Source organism: Odocoileus virginianus, chromosome 33, assembly GCF_023699985.2.
Source record: "Odocoileus virginianus isolate 20LAN1187 ecotype Illinois chromosome 33, Ovbor_1.2, whole genome shotgun sequence".
Taxonomy (NCBI): domain Eukaryota; kingdom Metazoa; phylum Chordata; class Mammalia; order Artiodactyla; family Cervidae; genus Odocoileus; species Odocoileus virginianus.
The window spans coordinates 7,469,073-7,490,937 of NC_069706.1; the positions used below are offsets into that span (position 1 = coordinate 7,469,073).

General features: G+C 51.4%; 1 protein-coding gene across 3 annotated transcripts in view; it reads right to left on the reverse strand.

The window, feature by feature from the left end:
• USP7 (ubiquitin specific peptidase 7) overlaps positions 1-21,865 on the reverse strand; it is a 52,182-nt gene that overhangs the window by 4,120 nt on the left and 26,197 nt on the right. For all 3 annotated transcript variants that reach the window (XM_070460655.1, XM_020892157.2, XM_020892178.2), the window contains 22 exons: positions 18,512-18,710; positions 16,884-17,022; positions 16,128-16,216; positions 14,204-14,312; positions 13,270-13,400; positions 12,776-12,830; positions 11,827-11,907; positions 11,637-11,727; positions 9,429-9,511; positions 7,643-7,752; positions 6,168-6,324; positions 5,310-5,454; positions 5,043-5,173; positions 4,263-4,397; positions 3,890-3,991; positions 3,625-3,730; positions 2,801-2,893; positions 2,644-2,711; positions 2,249-2,349; positions 1,215-1,368; positions 555-622; positions 39-147 (listed from right to left, as the gene is read on the reverse strand). In XM_070460655.1, the coding sequence (XP_070316756.1) occupies positions 39-147; positions 555-622; positions 1,215-1,368; positions 2,249-2,349; positions 2,644-2,711; positions 2,801-2,893; positions 3,625-3,730; positions 3,890-3,991; positions 4,263-4,397; positions 5,043-5,173; positions 5,310-5,454; positions 6,168-6,324; positions 7,643-7,752; positions 9,429-9,511; positions 11,637-11,727; positions 11,827-11,907; positions 12,776-12,830; positions 13,270-13,400; positions 14,204-14,312; positions 16,128-16,216; positions 16,884-17,022; positions 18,512-18,710 (2,456 nt within the window). The remainder of the gene's footprint in view (positions 1-38; positions 148-554; positions 623-1,214; positions 1,369-2,248; positions 2,350-2,643; positions 2,712-2,800; positions 2,894-3,624; positions 3,731-3,889; positions 3,992-4,262; positions 4,398-5,042; positions 5,174-5,309; positions 5,455-6,167; positions 6,325-7,642; positions 7,753-9,428; positions 9,512-11,636; positions 11,728-11,826; positions 11,908-12,775; positions 12,831-13,269; positions 13,401-14,203; positions 14,313-16,127; positions 16,217-16,883; positions 17,023-18,511; positions 18,711-21,865) is intronic.

Below are 21,865 nucleotides of genomic sequence, written 5' to 3' on the forward strand. Positions count from 1 at the left end.
CTCTCTCTGACCCGCGGTGCATTAGCCTGGGCTCGTACCTGCTGGTAGTACAGTTTCTTAGGTTGTCTGGGCTTGAAGAACTGCAGCAGATCTCTTAAAGTACCTTCATAATTATGCCTAAGAGGATTACCTGGGCCATCCCTGTAACTACACAAGAAAGCAGTACATCAATACAAGGCTTGTTTATTTGCCTAAAACAAACACCCGTGAATGAGCATCAAAGCAAACCTCTGCCCTGCCCCCTCGCCCTGACATGTGACCCCCATCCCCGAGTCCTGTCCCTGCGCCTGTCACTCGTGAACGTCTCTGCACGGTACACGGAGGCCCGGCTGGGACGGGCCCAGCCAGACACATGGGAGGGGAGGCATGTGGTCTTCAGAGTAAGGCAGGCTTTAAACGAGGCTGCCAGCTATCCTGAGCTTGCAGCAGCGTGGTCTGAGACCAGGCAAGGCGAGGCGGCCAGCGGTGGGCCACGTCAGGGGCTCCGGCTAACGGACGCGCTGCGGCGAGCAGGCGGCCAGGACCGGGCGGCGGCGTCTGCGCATGCGGCTCACCCTTGAGACTTGAAGAACTGCAGCAGCATCGGGTCGGTGTTGAGCCTCTGAGCGACCGTCTTTGCCACCTGGGGGAAGCAGAGAGTGGGGCTTCCATCCGCGGAGCAGACGGAGCCCAGCCTATACACTCAGCGCTGACTAACTGCTCAACGTCCTTAAGCAATAGGGCATAAGCTGCTGAAGTTAAATGCCCCAGAAACTCACTATTAACAGGAATAAACTAGACTTCTTAGTATGTCTCCATGGGAACAGCATATCTGAGAAAGAAAACCTTTAAAAGCACTTTTCACTTTTAATGGGGAGGTCTATAGATGTGTTTTCTTTAAACTATTATTTTAATAGCTCACACTTGGTGTATTATAACTGAAGCAAAGTTGCTGTTAAAATTATGATCTCTGAAAGCACCTTATGCCGGGGGTACAGAGGATCTGGAGGAGGCTCTGGCCGCGGCTGGGGGCGGGGGAGTCAGGGGGAAACTGCTCCTGGTCCCCGGCACCTTCAGCACCAACCAGCTGGGAGCAGGAGCTTCCTTAGACAGCGGACGGTAGCTCCTCCCCCAGAACCACATCCACCACACAGCCTCACTGGCAAGAGAGTTTTAACTTAAGAACCTAGTCTTCCTGGTGTGGAATCTGAAGGGAAGAGTGTTCGATCCAATACCTGGAAATAATTCATCCTATTTGACAGTGTCACCACGAATCCAGGATCATTGGGGATCGTTTTATCACAGAAAATCACATCGACACGGTGGTAGAGGTCCCGGAAGTATTCCTTTGCAGTGGGCAATTCACTATTATCATTTTCAGGGTCATCCCTGGGGAAGGGGAGAAACACAGACGATCGAAGGACAGCCCGAGGTTCACTGCTCATTTGTTTTAAAAAGGCATCCTCTCCCACGCCACAGCGGCACTGAGTGCTGCGGATCTGAACTCAGGCCAGTGTTTCCCGAAGCTGGGAGCCTGCCTGGCCACCAGGAAAAAGGGACCGCAGACAGAAGGTGTGCCCTGAGCGGCACAGGGCAGTTGCTTTCCGCTCCTGAGCTCACTCCCGAGACAGAAAGGTACCCTCTGGACAAGGGAGAGGACTCGGGGGGCACGGTGGGGCCCACCCTGCCGGCTGTGTAGGGTCTCTTCCCTGACCAGGGCTTGGTGGGCTGGCACTTTCCTTCAAAGGGAGAGGGTCACCACTAAACCTACAATCCTCACTGCCTGGCCCTTAAGGAGAAGTCTGCTGCCCCACTCTCGCCCCCATGTTTGGCGGCCTCCCCGTGGCCAGGGTCCAGGACTGTCCTACCCCGCCAGAAGGCCTCAGGAGCCCGGCTATGTCACCAGGATGCCTTCAGACCACACACCTGCTGGCTCTCATGCAGAGAGACTCAAGTGATTACCCGAGTAGGTGCAGGCTAAGGAATTTCATGTTTTTAGGAAAAGACAACACTTTTGCTATTCCATAAAGACCTCTGTCCCCTGCAAAGAGTTATAATGCTCACTGTCGCCATCTTTAGAAACTAAAAGCATCCAGTGAGGAAAAAGCTCACCACCCCTGATGCCCAAACTCAAGAAGAGGCCAGCTGTGGTCAACACACTGCCAACATCAAACAAAACGTGACTCAGGGTCTAGAGGTGATCTGTTTTCTGGTTCCAGGACTTCGGATCTTTGTGCAAAGAGAGAAAAACCCTTCAAAGGGTACGTACTTCTGAAACACTATAATGTCACCATCCATTAGCTCATCGAGGGCTTTGTCAAGAGACACATCATAGTCCTGAATTCTCTCTGTTAAATTCGGTTTAACTTCCTGCAGTGAAAGAAACAGTACGGTTATAATGCAACACCTGTCCAATGTTTAATGTGGCCACACACTGTATGTCCTTTCTCTACACCCAATTCCATTAGCTCTACATTTTTAATAATAATAATCATGGACCCCACAGAAGGGAAAGTCAGACGAGGACAGAGAGAATCCTGACTTGACACCACCCCACTTGGCTGTGGTCTTCACAATGCCAATTCAGGGGGAGCCACACAGACAAGAGCCATCCTTCCCAAACCAACACGGACGTGAGGATTACAGAAAAATAAGGATCCAAACCTCATAGAGGATAAGGCTAGTATCCTGGATAAATCCTGCTCTGTCACACATAACCGGGAGCAAGTCACCTGGGTTCAAGAAAAATGAAGAATCCAAGGCTGCGACACGTGGCGACTTGAGCAAAACCCGCTCAGAAGGCGACCGCAGCCGGACTTACGTATTTTACAGGATATTGGTGTGTAGATATGCCCACAGTAATTCAAGCTCCGTGTTTTGGGATCGTACATCTTCAAAAATAACATCACATCATCTGCAAGGTTAACAAACAGGCTTTGCTGGGACCAGTGCAACGCTAACAAACATCCGCAGTCAGCTTTAGTGACAACTGAGGCGACAGCTGGAGCACCGACAGTTACTGCACGCCAGGAGGGTTCTTAGGGCTGAGCCCAGGACTGCAGCGTCATTTCAAGCATCAAACCCACGGAAGCGCTGCATTTGAAGCAGCAAAGACGAGAGTAAGTGCAGAGAACGTAGGAAACCTAGTTTTGAGACCAGATACTCACTAGCTACCAGGGTATACCTGTTCAGGGCTGTGTCTGTGTTTTTGCCAGACAAGTGAGCACTTGAAGCAATACAAAAGAGCATGCTCAGACCCACCTGTCTGCAAATAAAGCTGTGCTGCAGCAGGGTTCCCGTGCCTAACCTCTGTGGCCACCTGGCTGCTTCGATGGCAGGCAGAGGGTCACGGCCCACAAAGTGCCAAGTATTTACTGCCAGCCCTTGACAGTGACCCTGCTCCATCCCGTCTGTCACGTGCAGAGCAGGGAACATGACCCACAACACGTGGCTGCCACCTTCTCCTCGCCTGCCAGCTACAGCCCAGTCAGTCTCACCTGACCTGACCACAGAGATATTAACGAGCATTCTGGGGACCAGTGAGATTTCTTTGCGAGAAAACGCTTAGCCCTGTGTTTTGAACGATGGTCCAGGACTCTTAATTCCGCCCCTGGGGGTGCCAGGCTGGGCGAGGGGGGCACTTACGATCTTTATCAAACTTGGGTAGCGTGGCTCCACTAGCAGCTAGCTCTGGATCAACTGTTTCCAGGAATATCGTCCAGGGGTTTTCATTATCACTGAGCTCAATCATCTATTTCCAAGAGAGAGGCCGGGTTTAGGAGACTTAAATGGCTGAGGGTGAGAGACTCGAGTAACTGACAAGTCCAACCCCGCGCCACCGGACCACAGGCAACACGGCAGGGCACGTGGCGGGCACTGCGCACGCCCAGCCTGGCCCAGCCGTGCTCACCGTCTTGCTGCCGTCGGCCTCGTTGTCCAGCATGGCCGGCCGCTTGGTGCCGTTGCTCCTCGCCTGCATGGGCCACAACCGAATCTGATCTTGCGGGAACCCCTGGAAGTATCCACAGTTCAATTAATTGAAGCACAATCACTTTGTAGTTTAATTTGGGATCAAGGTGATGGTTCTATGATTAGAAGGGGGAGTGATGCTGACCCCTCTCCCCGCGGGTGTGGGTGGCGGTGCGCAGGCGGCAGGGGAGCCGCTGAGGGCAGAGCGGAAGGGAAGGAGCCCAGCAGCACCCGGCCCACCCCCGGGCTGGGGGTGATTGCCCATGCCTGGGGGTGGAGGAGGGAGAGGACCACGCGCAGGGGCACGCACTCACCATGGTCTGAGAGAGGTTCTGGACAAACTCCGAAAGCGAGGAGTTTTTCAGCACTTTGAACACAGTGTATCTCACTTTTTCTTCATCATACATATCGTTCCCTTGATGGCCACAAAACTGGTCCTCTGCGACGATCTGCCAAGAGGCGTGGAAACACAGGACAGGGTTTACACCCAAAAGGCAGAACAGAACCAGGCCATGCAGACAGAAGCCAAGGTTCCAACGCCAAGAGCAAGAGCGACTCGTCCTTTGCCTTCTTCAGAAGACCCACGCAGAGAAACCCCCAATGACCAAGCATGAAATCAGATATTCATTTATTTAGAAAAGACCAAACCCTGTATTTCCATGCAGCCATTCTAAACTCATCCATAAGCTTCAATTGCAAGTTCACCTGGGTGAGAAAATTCCCAATTATAAAGCCGGATGCACATGTACCTTTCAACTTGATACAACTTCCTGTTTTCTAATGGCAACTAAATCATAAACCAAAATCAGCCCTTGCCCTCCCCTGACAGCACTCTCCCGGCCTGGCCCCCTCAACAAGGCCCTGCTCACCCGCTGTTCTCTGGTCCCCTGCCTGTTTGATGAACGCTCGCACACAGCCGCCCTGTCCGGCAGCTTGAGTACCTCTCCCATCTAAGCTGCCCCCCGAACTGGAAAGAATACTCCCAACGGTCAGGGGACTGGCCCGAGCGTCCCCTCGGCTGCGTGCTCACGGGGCACCCGTGCTCAGGAGGGAGCCCCGGGTCTGCAGAGTGGCTACGCCGGCCGGAGGCTGACCTGCACTTGCATGTAGAGATGGGCCTCCTGCCGCTCCTTCCGCTTCTGCGCCTCAATCCTCTTCTCCTCCTGCAATCGTTCCACCAACTGCTGAGGGATGTCCTGGTCGGTGACAGCTTGTAACACCTCACCTGGGGACAAAGGCACCTGCCTTCACCTCTGTGCGTTGGGCCGGCACAAACAAAGCCATCCCTCAGGGTGATGCTACTCCGCCCCCCGGCCGGGAGGGGTGCGGCCCAGCGAGGGCAGGTCCCCCCGCGCACTCACTGAGCTTGGACTCGCGGATGTAGACCAGCATGTAGGCGTTGGTGCAGTGCCGCACGGACAGGTCGTCGTCGTGGCCCCCGTAGTTGTGCTCGATGGCCTCCTCCTTCGTGCACCTGGACACCACGTCGTCGTCAAACTTACACCACTGCGGCGGGGGCGACAGGGGTCAGGCGCGTGGCAGGAGGCGGCAGCGTTTCCCTCAAACACCTCCTCTGCCGCGGGCGACCCGCAGAATCCTGCCAGCACTCTCGCCTTCCTCGTCCCAAACTCCGGGCAAACTGCTGACATCCACCCACAGGCAGTTCTTACAAGGTGCTCAGATACCAGTGCGGCTTCAGCTCAGGCTCCATCTCAGCCCACCGGGCAATAACGCCTACGGCTGCAGGTTCTGCACCTGGCCACGGGGGCCCCCTCCATCAGACCCCCTCCTACGTGAGCTAGCAGGGCTCGACCTGCTGTTTCTCGCTGGGCCTGGACACAGACCCCCAGACCCTCATCTGCTCCGCCTGATGAAGGCCACGTGATGAGATCCACGTGAGCGAGGCAAAGCCAGAGCATTCATTATGCACGGCACTAGCGGGGACACGCATCGGTCGCTGCCCCACCCTCGAGGGCCACAGATGATAACTGTCAGACGGAAAGGGATCCTGTCAGGTCCCAACGTCCAATACTAAGATGTATATAAAAAGGACGATCACAACTTAAATCCACTTTGAAAGTATCAGCAGTTAACTCAGATCAGAACGTGCAGACACATCAGAGGCCAAGAAGGAATCTTTGGCTGCCAAGGCCAAGCCTGAAGCATCACTGAATTCCCACACAGCCTCCCAACCACCCGACCCCCTGACACATACTTACTTTGCCATCCCCTTTGGGGTTGAGATAAACCACATAATGTCCACCATGATTATCTCCACTGTGAACCAGGACTGCATGAAGAATGTAATTTGCAGGGTCTTTAGGATCAGTTTTTTGCAAAAATTCATCAAGTGGTAACTGTTCAGGAAATTCAAACCTATTTAAAAACAAAACAAAACATTTAACAAGAAATCTAGGTTTCACTTCTGGTGAGACACTTCACCTTAAGGTTTTATTTGCTACCAGGCCCTCTAATTCCCTGGCCCCTTGTTCCGTGGAGAGGGCAGGGCATTTGACATGCAAGCTCCCCAGAACTCCTTCAGATGACAAAAATCTGAGGCCTGATTTGAGAAAAATGCCTGCAGAGTACCGATACACCTATCGGACTTCCCCAATTCCAGGGTGTTACGACAGAACACACTGCCTTTTCTAGGAGGCGGGTGTCTCTGGGAGGACTGCGGTGGGAGGCAGAGCCGGCCCCACACTGCCGTCAGGGACCCAGGGCCGGCACCACACAACGTCCTGCCCGTCAGAGGCCAAGAAGCAGGACTTCCACGTGACAGCTCACGGCGTGAAAAAATGTCGGCAACTGATTCCAATAAAACCAGGACGAAAACCGAGGTGAGGGCCCAATGAAGCTCGGCAGGTTGGATGGGCCTGCAAGCCGCTGGTCGGCGAGCTCCACCGTCTCAGGGCTCATGGTGAGGGGCAAGGACAGGCTAGCAGGCCCGGCTGCTGCAGGCGATGTGGTAGAGCCGCGCCCTCCCCCAAGTCTGGGGGTGACTGGCCAATGTCCAGGAGGCCGGTTATTGTCAGGCTGTACCCTCTGACCAAGGGGTACAAAGTCACCGCTCCAAGTTCTGTCTGCTGAACCAGACGAAGCTGTGTGGGGCACCAATCTTTTACAGGTGCTTGAAGGGTCTAGAAAACACATGGAGCAGTGGGGGGAGCACACCCACCTACACCAGCACCCCTGACCAGTCTGGCACATTCTGCAAGTCAATACGAACCCAGAGATAACAAACCACTGGAGAATCCTAGGTAAAGCAATACAGGGATATCAAGCCCCACTTCTAGGGCAAGCAGAGCCTGGGCAGCAGAAAGCACCCTCCCTGGGGCGTCATCTGCCTGAGGGTGGACCAAGGGGCTCCCTGAGCAGGAGACATGGGTTTGCAGCCCCTGAAGCCATCCCTTCAAAAGGGCAGATCAGACTTCCCTGGCGGCCCAGTGGCTGGGACTCCGCACTCCTAATGCAGGGTGCACGGGTTTGTTCCCTGGTCGGGGAAGATCCCACATGCTCACAGCCTCCCAGTGCACCGCCCCCCACCCCCAGAAAAGTTCTCGGGACACCTCGGTAGGGCGGGAACCTAACAAGAGAGGAGACCAAGGACAGACAGACTTTAACATGGCAGCGAGACTAGCCCCCCGCATCAGGACGCTGGGCACATCCTACCTCTCACAGCCCTCTACATTACCTATCATTGATCTTGATGTTTTGGTCCGTCTGAGGATCATACATAAATCGCATCAGTTGCAGATGTAACACTGGTGGCAATGTCAGGAATTTCACTCCTTTTTCTGCCTCCTAAACGTTGAAGAAGAAACCAGGTTTAGTTCGCCTCCGGTTACTTCTCCCAGCCACCAAAGCGATACCATTTCACAGCAGGATGGGAACACAGGGGGGACGTCTGCTGGGGAGACAGGTACAGGGGCCTTTAAATGCCCTACGTGGGAGATCTCCTCTCAGACTGCATCATGCTATCTTATTGCCCGGGGACGGGGAAGGCAACCGAGGCGCAGTCACTTACTGCCCTAGCAACACAGTCAGTAGACACTGCAATTCTGGAGAAGTGTGAGAAAATCAAACGGAAGAGAAGGGCGTGGTCGGGGCTCAGAGAACAGCCTGTGAGCGCCGCCCTTCCCCAGGGCGGTCACTGACCACTTCTGAACACACCCCCTCTTGCTAACAGCAAGGTCCCCTGCCTGCTGGCATGGCCTCTGCCCAGCCCCCGCCTCCGCTCCACCTTAGCCTCACTAAAAAGCAGCCTTGGCCAAATCCAGCCGCCACCAGGTCATCAGGCCTTCCTTCTGAGCTGTGAACCTTACTTCCAAGACCGGTGAGGAAATGCCCACCTGGAGGAACAGGTGTCCACGAGCAGCCACACCTATGTGGCAATGTTCTCTGATGTACATTCTTGTATTCAGAGAAAAGGGCAATTCTGGGAAGAAAACCAAAAACCAGGAACCTACTGCCACGCAAAGGAACAGCATGGTTTTAGTGCCACTCAGGAGAACAACAGAAGGATCTTGTTTCTTGCCCACTGTCTCCAGAAACTCTGATTCTAATATACATATTGCTCACCCAGACCCCAAAACATTCAGTGTGGATTAGGGCGGTTCTTGTGACTCGTGTTTCCTAAGCATATCCAGCAGCATGTTCCCTAAGAGACTTACTGATCTACACCCCAGCACCCCGAGTGGCCTGACCCAGCAGGACAGCAGGTCTGTGACCCACTGCAACACAGGTTCACTCGCGCACACACTGTATTAGCAAGCGTGGTAAACACAGGACAGTCTGAAACACTCAGGAATTAGCTGAGTCAGTCAGCTGAGATTACGAGGCTGGGTGGCTGGACCCACGTGGACGCTGCTGATCCACCGAGCACCCTGACCTGCAGCCTGCACAGGCCACAGGCCACGCCCTGTGACTGCAGACTGTGGTTGGGTCACACCCTCAGTGCTCCGCAGAGTTCCTGCAAGGCCGTGTGGCAAAGAGGCAGGGACACAGCGCTTGTGCAACAAACAAGAGAAATGCGCTCCTCATGCTGGAAGTCAGGGTTCTCAGAAAACCAGCAAAGAAGAAAGGCAAAGCACCATTGCCAGCAGCCACCAAAAAGGGAGTCTCGGTGACTGAGCGGCTCTCCTTGTGCCCGGGAGACAGCAGCGTTCTGAGTCGGAGGATGCGGTGAGGTCAGGGGCAGCGCTGGATGGAGTGGGAGGGGTAGGGGAGGCGGGTGATGGTCCCGCCTCCGATCCACAGGAGGCTCGGCCACCTCCTGCCCACGGCATCCCCAACCCTGCATCAGCGACACGACCAGCTCTCTGCTGTCTCGTCCAGACTGAGAAACACGACCCTTCTGCGTGCTCCACAACAGCAGCGTGTGGACAGACCCTTGGTGGGTCTCCAGCTGGCGGGAAAGCGAGGGGTCTGAACATGGAGTGCAAGGGCTGGAGGGGACACCAGCCCACAGTCTCAGTTACCTGCAGGCCGTGCTCCCCGGCGTCGTATTTATTGTCACCGTCCAGCTGTTCTACCGCCACATAGTCCACAAACGATTCAAATACTTTCAGGAGAGAGAGAGAGAGAGAGCAAGGTCAGCCAAAGTTATCACTGAAGCTTCAGTTATAACATAACCAACTGCTCAATTCAGGTGCCAGAGAGGAACGAAAATATCAAGCACTGCAGCCGTGAACACGAACTCCCAGCTCTGCGCCTGCACTGACCCAGGGAGAGGTGTATACTCTTAAGCAAACTGAGGGTGCTGCTGAGTTGGCCAGAAAGTTTGTTTGGGTTTTTCGTAGTATCTTACAATATCATCTTATCTTATGATCACATGGAGTGGATGTTTGACTAATAACAACATTAGCAACACTAGAAACAGCCAAAAATGTGGCCACGGGTTAACTCTCAACAGTAGAACCTAAGTGTGCTCACCCCTAAGTTTAAAACACAGATGCTGGTGAAATAATGGGCAAGTTCACTGACTAGACAGGTCAGTAATTCTCACAATATCCATGTACATCCAATCAGACGGATGCTCGTTAACCCTTTATGACAGCGTCGGTTAGACCACCGTAACGCTGGAAAGGAAGAACGCAGAATTCATCCAAGGGTGGCAGCCAGTGGACCAGCAGGAGTCGAGAAACAGGCCTACACAGATACGCAGGGCTCACCGCTGACAGGGTCAGGCAGAGCACCTCGGGTCCACACTGACCCCGGGGAGAAAGGAACTGCTCTGGGTGGGTTGGAGATCGACAGAAAAGATAGAAGAATTGTCTGACGACTTCAGGGACGGCACAAAAAGCAAAGAGCGAAACACTGGATTTCACAATTACGAAATTCTGTTAAACGGCTAGATAAGGAAGAGCAAACAAAGTGAGCCCCAGATGCAGGAAGAGCCCCAAAACCCAGCCCAGCGTCCAGAGCCCACGAGGACCCAGCGGCACGGGGGTTCCCGCCCCGCCCCGCCTAGACTGGTCTTTACTACACGGGCAACCACCACCTTCACACACTGGGTGATGGCAGTGCGGGACCCCCACGAGCCCGCCAAGGCCCGGCTCACTGCCTGGACTTTCCAGGCGGCAGCGCTGGGGAGGGAAACCCCAGAATCTGACAGAGTGTGGGGATTACAGGGGCCCCAGGCAGGTGGCCTCTGAAGGATGGAGGGCCCGGGAGAGCCGAGGCTTCTCTGAGAGCCTTGCTGAGCACTGACCAGGGAGGGACAGTCCCCACAGCTCACCCCGGCCTGGAACAGCCCTGTTCCCTGCAGCCACGGTGAGAAAGCCCCACAGGGACGGGACCTCGGGCAGAAAACCTGCCAGATGCTGCCTCGGCTGTGGGGACAATTGAACACCACGGTTGCAGCAGGAGACCACACTTAAATAGGCCTCGAAAGCATCAACTATCTCCATACAACTGAAATGTGCCCCAGAACAGAGGTGAAGAGCAGCCAACACCTGACAAAATAAAAATCATGACAGCTGGCATCTGATGAAAGATGACTGGACAGGCAATGGGGCTGGAACTCACAGCCCGTGATGAAAGACAAGTTGACGGAGACAGATCCAGAAATCACAGGATTAGCAGACGTGGACATCAAGTAACCGTGAACTACATTCCGCACGTTCCGGAAGATATCCAAATCACCAAGGAGCTTTTGACAAGGTGAACTCTCCCTGACTTCCAGGCAAATGCAAATCAAACCCAAGACAGCACCATCTTCCACCATCCTGATGACCAACTGCTCTGGAGTAGATGTGGAACAAGGGCTCGCAGTTTGCTGGGGAGTGGCAAGGATAAATGGCTGCATCTGCTAAGCTCGAAAAGAATGGTTTCCAAAGACCTGTGTTATATCCCCAGAGTGGAATACTACACAGCAATGAAAATGATCAGATAACTGCTGCCACAAGTGTATGGAGGGAACATTGAGAAAAAGCAAATCGAGAATTAGAAGACTATGTTCTACGTGCTCCCGTCCTTGTAAAAATAATCCAGCAAAGGATGTTAGAAGCCCAAAGCTTCCCAGGAGGAGAGATGGGCAATGACAGCAAAGGGCCAGCGTCTTCCTTAATCGGCAAACGTTTAAGTTTCTTGACCTGAGTGGGGTTACCTGCATGTGTTCACAAGGTACGTTCACAAGCATTATAACGAACCATGAAAAGGCCGTGCTCTATGCACACAGAACTCACTGTTTTTCTTTCCTTTTATGCTTAGCTGGATGTCGTAATAATCTTCTCTTCTATCGGACCGGTAGTCTACCTCTTTACACTGGATGTAAGACTGCAAGCAAGGAAAATAAGGTGGCTTAGGCACTCAGCGTCAGAACACGAGCGCTGAAAAGTTTATACAAGTCATTCTTCAGGACTGGTAATCACATACCACCATCTTGCCTCTGAATAATTTAGGTATGGTGCCTTCTACACACGTGCCTTTCATCTTGTTTTCCACATTATCAAGCAACTGGAAGAGAAAGTTTTGGCTTTCAGAAAATGTTACGCATTATGCAGTAATTTGAAACATGACTAGGAAATTTCAATGGTCAAAAAAATTCTAGACTATAAATATTATGACCTTTAGCATGCAATTATCAAAAACATACAAAATCTTCTTTCTTGGTTGGATATTTACAAAAATAACTACATGCAACAGTTGAGATTAACCCTCTATACAGCCTTTGGAATGAATTAGTAATTTGTAGTGCCTTTAGAAGCATTTTTTTATATTCATTTTTACCTCTGTGGAAAAGCATGTAAATTGAGCACTAAACTTAACTCGTATTGGTCCACACCAAGAGATTAATGAGGTTGAGCCTGTCAACAGGATTGACTGGTTTGTCCATGGATATTTAATGAACTGGATTCAATCCAGCTAGTGCTGCAAAAAAGAAAACACACCTTGCCCAGCCAATCACCTTGAATTGCCATTTCACGTGTGTGTGTGTGTGTCTTGCATCACGACTGGAAGAGTGGGTACCTGCTAGTGACTAGAGGCGGTTTGGGGGAGAGTCACCCACACAGAGGTCTGCCTCAACCAGGACTTGTTTCTTGGGTTACTAACTGGTAGATTACGCCAATTTAACACATTAACAGTCCACTGCCTATACTGTTTCCCCTCATACTTTCCTACCAAATCACTTTTCAGTCTTTCTGGCCTTTAAATGAGATACGTGCCATCTTTTCTTTCTAGCATAGTCCTGGTCCTGAACAAAGATGGGCATAACTGGAATTACAGTGACTAAAGTAGGTCTGAGGTTTTGTTTGGTAACAACTTCTGACAGTGCTTCGAAATATGAAATGTAAGAGGAAAAAAATTACGGGAGGAAACTCACCACTCGACAGAGCTCTTGAACATCGTGTTGCATGAAGCTATCTAATGTTTCCCACCTTAGAAAGATAAAATGAATGTACATTGAAACTTCTAAATTTCACACGAGAGTAAGTTAAGAAACTAAACCGTATCACCAGTCATCATTCTTAAACTAATTTAGAGGATTATTTTGGGGGGTTATAATTCAAAGCCAAGTTGAATTTTATCTCAACACCAAAATGCTCACAGCTTTCTCCTGTTCTGAAAGTCTTACTGCATGGGGAGGTCATGTTTGCAAGCAAACGCACAGAAGCTTGAAGACCATACCTATCCTTTTCCTGACAGGTAAACCTAAGTGGTGCATTAGTTCTCAAACAAAATTCTAAAAGCCTCCATTGACAAAGAGGTCAAACAAAGAACACTGGTAAGATGCGCTGATGCGACTGCTGATGCGTGCCTGTGCTCCGCTCTCAAGCCCTCTGCGTCCACTAGCTGGAAAGGTCTCCCCACACGCACCCGAATGACTTGGTCAGCTTCTTTGTTCCTACGGGCTTATCGCTGTGCTGTAACTCGTAGAACACTCTCTGCAATGCTAAAGGGACACTTTTGGATGAATCGTCGCCCTCTGTTGGCATCATGTACACAGCCTAAAGAGAAGCAATTCAGAAGTAAAAATGGAATCTTACGTCAAAGTATCATTTCTAACACCCCAATGACTAAGGTAGATGGGTAGGGCTTCTCATTATCCCCTCAAATAGCCAGAACATTCTTTGGACATCTTTAGAGACAATCTAGAAGTTAAAAGAAACTGCAAAAAGAATTTTAAAGATTACACATAGCTTACCATCCAGTGAGAATCACTTCTATTTCATACTTCTTAGTGCAACATTTTTAACTTGACATGTGAACATAAAAGTTGATGAAACCTTCAATGCTATTGAAATTATCCACACTCAGCTAGCCTCTAATCTAATCCTATCAAGGTAATTAATGCTTCCTGTCAGACTAGTGTGATGCAAATAGTAAGTGACAGCAGACCCGGCAATGGGTCTGTGCTATTCTCACGACTTTCCTAAAGTACAAATAACTATCCTGTTAGATTTTACGTTTTATCTATAAAAAGTGAAAAATCAGATTCCTGGCCAGTAGTCTTTCAACTCATCAACTTCCATATAAAACTTTTCATATCTTGCTACTACTGACTTTCATATTTTAAAGAAAAGCTTGATTATTTCTTGCCCAATAAAGTTGGGTTTGCTGGCTGTACTAAGCTTTTCATCACGCCACTTGGCTTCACAAGTATCTGGACAATGAGGAATGAAGCTACGTGTAACCGTGAGGCAGGGCCCTCCCTGGAGACAAGCCTGGGGCCAGGCTGTTCTTGCCCCAGAATCCTGCAGAAAGAAGGCAGGCTGGGGAAGGTTGAGGGAGAGAAACACCATCCATTTACCTTGCGTAGCTGGTTTGTGAAAAATAAAGTCTGCAGCAGGCTGTTCATGTAGCAAGTCGCTCCCTGATTCTTTAAGCCGACGTAGCCCGTGTGCTTCTTTGAGTCCCACCTATGAGACCAGTTTGAGGTTCAGGGAAGGCTGCACCCCAACGCTTCTGCCATGTGTGTGGGCAGCGTGGCTGGGGCTGGCTGCTCTGTGCAACCACCTCCGCCCCACTCCTGACACGGGGTGATGTACGAGCACCCGCCTCCAAGCAAATTAACTCGTCGCCAAGCCAGGAGTCCTGCTCACCCGGCTCCCTCCAATACCACACGTGTGGTCCACTCAAGTGCGAGGACTAGTGGGAACTCGGTCTGACTGGAGCGGTTGCATGGCCATCATGTACCCAGAGCAGTGCTCCCACATACAAGCTAAAGTCTACTGCTATCAGACTGGTTCCCTCGCACACACATAACACACACGTGTAGTCGGTGCAAGGTGGGAACCGCCGAAACCCTCTTTTCTGTAGTGTCACATACATGGGCGAGGACGGGTATGCCGACAGGGTCAGACCTCAACTCCCGAAGCCTCTTCTCTTGAGTACGTTGTATCGCTGGCTGCTTAGGACAGTGAATAGTCTGCAGCACCCCCACAACCCCCCGTAGTAACATGAAACAGAGGAGCCCTCCCTCTCTGCACACATTATGTGAACACGTGGCCAAAGCTAGATGTTTTCTGTAAGGTCAGCGTCGGCAAAGACTCTGATGCTGCAGGTATTAGGTTTTCTTGAGTAAGACAGTTTTGACTGCTAAGTCTGAAAAACCCAATCTGCTTTGTTTTATTAAAAGACATATCATAAGTATAGGGGAATACGTTTTTAAAACGAGGGCAAAAAAAAAAAAACCCACAAAAAACTTAACTAGAAATACCACCTTATTGCCCACTCTTGACCCAGGATACCTGAATATGATTCAAGTGTACAGTTCAAGCGTGTGTTTCAAAAAGGAGAGTCTGATTTCTCTGCAAGTAGCCCAATTAATATGAAAATCACCAGATCTCATTTGTTTTTTAAAACTCCCGGTGCCACCAGGGCCCCCAAGTCAGCCTACACGCTCCTGCCAGAAGAGGGCCACACGGGGAGACCACGTGTGAGCGGACGGGGTAGCTGCACCTGCCTCGCTCCGAGACCGCACTGCGCTTCTCAGTCCTGGCCTGGGGACACCCGTCCAGCTCCAACCCGATCCCAGCGCGCCAGCTCGGCCTCTGGAGCCCCGGCACACTCCCCCGATGCCCCGCCCATCCCTCTCCCCTCCCACTGATCAAGGGCCCAAAGCTATATGTTCCTCAAGGCCAAAACCCTGCTTCTGCCCACGGCCCTCCCAGACCCAGGACAGGAGCCCACCCTCCCAGCTCCCCACCACCACACGCGTCATGGAGCTGCCCATCCCTCCAACAAAATGACAAGCGCATGTGCTGCCAGAGTCACTGTTATTAACTCCTTTGCCTGACCAGTCCCAAAGTTCTTTGAGGATGTAAAACTGTGGTTGCCTCGTTCACCACAGTTACAGTCCTAGAGCCCAGCAGTGTGTCGGGCTCATAGAACTGTGTTACTCGCTCAGTCATGTACGACTCTGTGACCCCATGGACTGTAGCCCACCAGATTCCTCTGTCCGTGGGATTCTCCAGAAAAGGATACTGGAGTGGGTTGCCATGCCCTCCTCCAGGGGAGCTTCCTGACCCAGGGATCGAACCCAGATCTCCTGTTACAGGTGTATTCTTTACCATCTGAGCCACCAGGAAAGCCCAGGTTCATAGAAACTGCTCGATAAATGTGCCAAAGGCACCACCGTGTGCACAGGCCAAACACCAGTGGGTGCGTCTCTGCTGCCACGGGCACCTCGGCTCGCTCCTCTCACCACTGCACCCAATCAAAGGAAAACTTACGCAACTCCATGGGGGGCATCCGCCTGCACAAAGACTTCAAACGTAACTTTGTCATCATCAATAAATCCTTTCTCAGGATCAGTCACTTCCTATAAAAAAAAAAAAAAGAATATCCTACTTGCATGAGAACACATGAATACTCGATTCATTTCAAACAATTACCCTGGTGCCCTATACTTGACAGATTAAAATACTACTTTTTCAAAACACCGAAGTTGTGCTTTCTAGTTTTGCAGCGCTTTGGCCTGTTTTCAACAATGCTGTCCTCTGAATGAAATCAGCCAAAGTCTGGATGCCTCCTGGAGAAGTGGGGGGAGACCACATCTCAGACCCAAGACCTCCATGTCCACTTAGCAGGCAAGGTCCAGGGAGGCCACCGAGAACACTCTAGAGCTGAGCAGAGCGTTCCTACGTCCTACTGGCTTCTGCTCCTGCAAAAGCAGCCCCAAAGCGCTGACGTAAGAATTCACTGGTTACTGGAATCTCCCCACACCGTGCCTGCCTCGGTATTATTTTTCTTAAAGGAAATCTAGCCTATCCAAAAAGCGCCAGACTACCTTACAACATCTGATCAAAACACTGGCTGCCGAAAACCTCGGCAAGGAATTGGGAAAAAAACCCATTTTCAGTTACCTATCCAACTCGCAGAGCAAACGTTTCTGATTCCGAAACGAATGGACAGAAGAGCTGAAGAATTAAGAATCAGGGAAGGAGGATCGAGGCTCGTATGATTCAGTCTGAGTAACTGCTACTTACACTCCAGGCCATGAAATTGGAAAAGCCCCAGTCGTTCTCCTTGTGGAAGAACAAGTGGCTGATGCGCCGGCTGAAGGATTTCTCGTCGTCTCTGTAGTTGATGATCTTCAGCACCGCCTGCGCGTGGCAGGACCAGGACCTGTGCGAGGAGGGCGACCCGAGCCTCAGTCCACAGCCTGGCCCACACCGACCCCGCTTTAAGAGCACACAGAACTGCCCCATCATTTCCTTCTACGTTTTTTAGATGGAATCAAGGGCACACATGTCGATCTTTAATGAAGAGAGAAGTAAAGAGGGTCCCAGGGTGCCCCTGTGTAGTCTGGAGGGATTTCAGTCTACGTTTTATGTCTTTTTGATTTCTAAAAGGTTTCAAGTTTTTCATTGATATCTATAAAACACAAGCATCTGACCTTCAAATAGTGTCCTGAGATTTAACAAGAGACGATAGCTTTTTGGTCAGGTAGTAGTTCTAGTATCAAAATGTGGTGGGACTGCTTGAAAAGCACTGAGGAATGATGATAAAGCTGCTTGGTTGTTAGATACCAGACCGAAAGCTCCAGTTCTACAGGTGTCACTCCTGCCCCTCCTCCCGGGGCTGCCAGGCTCCCGGGTCGGGCTGTCCAGGGGGCTCCGAGAAGGACCCCGCCACCTGGGAACAACTACAAGTGCAGATGTCCGGGACAGACTGCACGTTGAATGCTTGGGGCCCAATTTAGAGCTCACAGAAGGACTGCTTCAAACGACCTCTGACATGACCGCAGACTCATGAGCACAGGGGCGGCGGCAGCTGCCCGTTCGGGCCCCCTATGCGGGCTGTGCCCGAGCCACCTGCTGTTCAGGCTTAGGCCGTCTGCCGGACTAAACAAACCCAGCCCAAAGGCTCATCCGATCAGGTCAGGTCGTAATATGAACTGAACAGAGAAGTAAAAACACAGCCGAGGCCCTGACTGCTCCTGAAAACTGGCTTCTGAAACACTCAGGTAAAGAGGAAAAATGAAAGGAGCTGGGTCCCCTGAAGCCTTGGCTGACCGCTGGAGCCAGTTCGTGAACACCTGCATTGAGGTGCCAAGGGCCACGATCTGGGGGCAGCAGGGAGACATGGGCCAGGGAGGCGCCGTCTCCTGGGCTGGTCAATGTGGAATGAGGCGAGGAGGCAGAGGGAGCTGGGACCCCCCCCCAAACAATGGCTCAGCTGTGCTGCTGGGAAACACCGGGCAGCAGAAGTTGGGTCTTTAACTTTCCGAATGACCCACAGAATCAGTTAACATACAGTGTGGATGTCTGCCTGGAGAGTTTCCCTTAACTGTCGTCTTCCCCTCTGGCAGTTATTGGCAGAATAAGACACAGGGTAGTCCAGAGAGGCCCTAATTCCATGCTCCACGGGCAGGTAGGTTCTCACACACACAAAGTTTAGTATTTTATTTGCAGGAAAAATATACACCTTTTCTAGTTTGCAGATAATACCTACCAGTGAGGTTTTAAAGAGGGAAATGTATTGAATCTAATTGAAAATCAAATTGCTATGTAGAGGCAGCAAGGAAATTCACAGAGAAATCCAAAATTCAAAGAGGCCAATCTGGCTTATAACTAATTGTGGATTTGTAATTGCATCATTTAAACTGTCTTACGTGGAATCAGATTCAGCATTGCACTGGAGAAAGAATCCTACGCTTTTTTGGTGTGGTCTGTCTGGATAAAAGCGTGGCATCACCATAATCTTCCACGGCAGATTTCGCACAAAACACGGAGGGCTAAGGACCGACTCACTCAGTCTGCTGAAGCGCTCGACAGTGAACTGAAAGGTTGCCTCGGAGCGCCAACTCGTGTCTGCAAGAGAACACTTTGTCAATCATAGGGCCTGGGGACCGTCAGACAACACTGAAAGCAGGACAAACCTGGGATAAACATTCTCTACAACGGCAATTCAACCGCTTAAGCCTAACCCTCTGGGGAAAGGAGAGCATCATCTCCAATTTAGTAGCAATCTAAACTGTGAGATGACATACAGTTTGTGTGAACGAAACCCCAGACTCAGAGGGCCAGCAACACACACCTGCCTTCCCACCAAACTGGCTCAGTGCGATTAAGAACGTCTACTCTGCTCTGTCTTAATTCCCAAGTAATCCGCAGTGAGTGGAAAGGCTGGAGGAAAGGAATAAACTTCTCCTGTCACATCTGTTCAAGGACAGGGCTTCAGGAGGGAAAGAAAAGGGCTTGAGACCGGGGCTGAGTGTAGAGGAGAGACAGGGATTTACAGGCAAACAGGGCCTTCCGAGGAGTGGGGACAGCCATTCCTGGGAAGTGCAGCACTGCTCAGAGATAAGACCGTTCCTAAGAAGTTAGCTAAAAATAAACGTTAACTTCATCAGTTCACTATTTTGGTGAAATCGCCCTAGATTCTCTAAGGGGAAATATTTGGGGGGGAAAAAAAAAGAATGAAGAAACTGGTATTCCTTTGGACATGAACAGAATGAACTGTTAAATTCACTCAGCAAGACCAAAGGCCAACTTAAGGAATCAAGGTTTCCTCCAATAAAAAGCAAAGCATTGATAAGAATTAAACTAAAAAGTCACATTTTGAATTCTAGCCTTTTCTGCTGGTGACTACTCATTTCAAGAGACCCCAGGCAGTGATAATTAGCGCCAACAACCCATCAGCGTTCTCCAGCTGTCCAACCCTCCCAAAAAAACCTGTTACCGGCCAGCACATAAGAAAACTGCAGCGAGGAGGACAAACTGCTACACAGCTTTCCAGGCACTTCCTGCTCTTCATGAGCCTGTCCCGTGGCAGGAGGGGACAGCTCACAGGCGCAGGGGCCGAGGGCCACATGTGACCTAGAGTAACAGGGGGGCCTTTTCTGGCTGAGCAGCAGGGGCTGTTTCATCATGCCCAAGCCCCGGCACAAGTGGGGTTCCCAGGCCTAGGAAGAGCGTGCCGAGAACACACCCAGGCCCTCCACGCTTCACTTCTCTGCACACAGAACTGCCTCCACTGTGGCTGAGTTTGTTCTTAAGAAAACATGTCCATCAGTCCTCATGAGAGGGTAGTATTCTTTACCAAAGAAAGAAAACCCCACAGGATGTGCTAACAGCGCTTTGCCCTCCGTTCAGAGGCTCTGTCCCCACTTGTTTGACTACCCGCAGCCCAGCTCTCGGCAGAGGCCCTCAAAGGAAGAGCAGCTGCGCGGCATGCGATGCATTTGCGCCTCTGCAGGGGTCACCCTCATCCCTTCCCGAGATAAGAGTCCACACAAAAGGCAAGACGCCTGTTGCAGAGAATGCGGTCCAGAGTGCTGGGGAAAGAAGCGGGCCGCTCCTCCACAGCCACACACATCATATTTGAGCAGCGTCCAAACCCCGCAGCCAGGCAAAGGCAGGTGTGACTCAGCTCCCAAGTCACAGGTGGGGACACCGAGGCTTGCTGAGGTCAAGCGGCTCGTCTCATCCAAGGTGGCACAGGGGGTCTTAGGACCCAAGATCTGTGTACACTAAACACAGTGACCAATGCCATCTTAAGAGTTTAGGGGACCAAACCCAGAGCCTGGTTAAACCAGCCGCTATCCGGTGATGACAGGACACGTTCCAGGGACCTAAAGACATGACGTCACAAGCCCCCACCTACACGACTTTTAGTTACCATTCAGATTTGTGTAGGATGAGTTTTATACAGACCAAAAAAAAAATGCCTTTTTGCTCTTCCTCCCCACACTTTAGTCAAAATCCTCAATTAATCTTAAACAGGACCACATGAGCCTGGCATGGGTCCGGGAGCGGGCCAGCCCTCCAGGGCTCCCGCGATGCCACCCAGGCCTACCTCCTCCCCTCCCCTCCCCTCCTCTCCCCAACGCAGTTCACACTCCAGAGTCACACACCAGATGTGAGATGCCGCCTCCCGCCCAAGGCACAGGATTATCTTCCAAAATATGCTAATCAGGAGGTCTGACATGAGATCTCATGTGAATAAAAATGTCACCACGCCCTGTCTTTGAGCCCGTAGCATTGGTGGCACGGTTGCCTGCCGAGCTGTTCCCTAACGGAGCAGCTGAGAACCTGCATTAAGTACCAGCAGGTCCAGACAGGCAGGGGCGCAGGACAGCAGCAGACAGGAAGCCCCTCCCTCTCTGGCGGACAGGGCTGGCCTGGCGACCATTCTCTGAGGAGCTGGGAGAGAACATGGATGGAAGGCACCCAGGATTCCACGGACTATTTATGCAGCTTTCTCTAACTGCAACTGCTTCAGAATGAAACCCTTTTGGGTAAAAGCGGTACACTTGGGACTAACGAAGGCCACCTCCTACCCTGCTGGATTACTGCCTCATCCAAATAGACTCTGACCTGCCTGAGCACCACGGGACACTGACCAACCCACGCCAGTGTCTGTCGTAAACGGAAGGACGGCGACCTGGTGCCGCCTGCTGCCCTCACACATCCTGGCAGAAAACCTGGTACCCCAAAAAGCAGGCCTGAGCTTCCCCCAAAGGGCACTCTGGCAGAAGCTGTATCAAACCTCAATTATTCATTCTAATACAAGTCTTTGCACATCCCAGTTAATCCCCAGGAAAAAACCCAAAACAACTATTGCTTCACGGGCACCAACCACCTAGATCTACAACAATCACTCTACTTCAACTGGACATTTCTCCCACCTCTGCTGCCCGCCACTCAACTGCTGTGAAAGAGCCTCCCTCACCAAGAAGGCTTCTTGGTACAGATTGAGGATCCCAACCCACGGTTCCCCACACCGTGTGCCCTCCCTACGTTACAATGTCAAAGGAGACTCAGGGAAAAGAGGTTCTAGTGTTTCAGAGGCTTGGGGAATCATCATCAACAACAAAAAGGGCTTTTGGAGAAAGATGTTAGGAGGCTAACAGCTCAGAAGTACTCAGTAAAGAGACAAACTTAGTCCAGCACTCCTCTAACTTTCTGCAGATTTCTGAACAATTTTCACACGCACATATTCTGCCATTAATGGTTCAAAATAA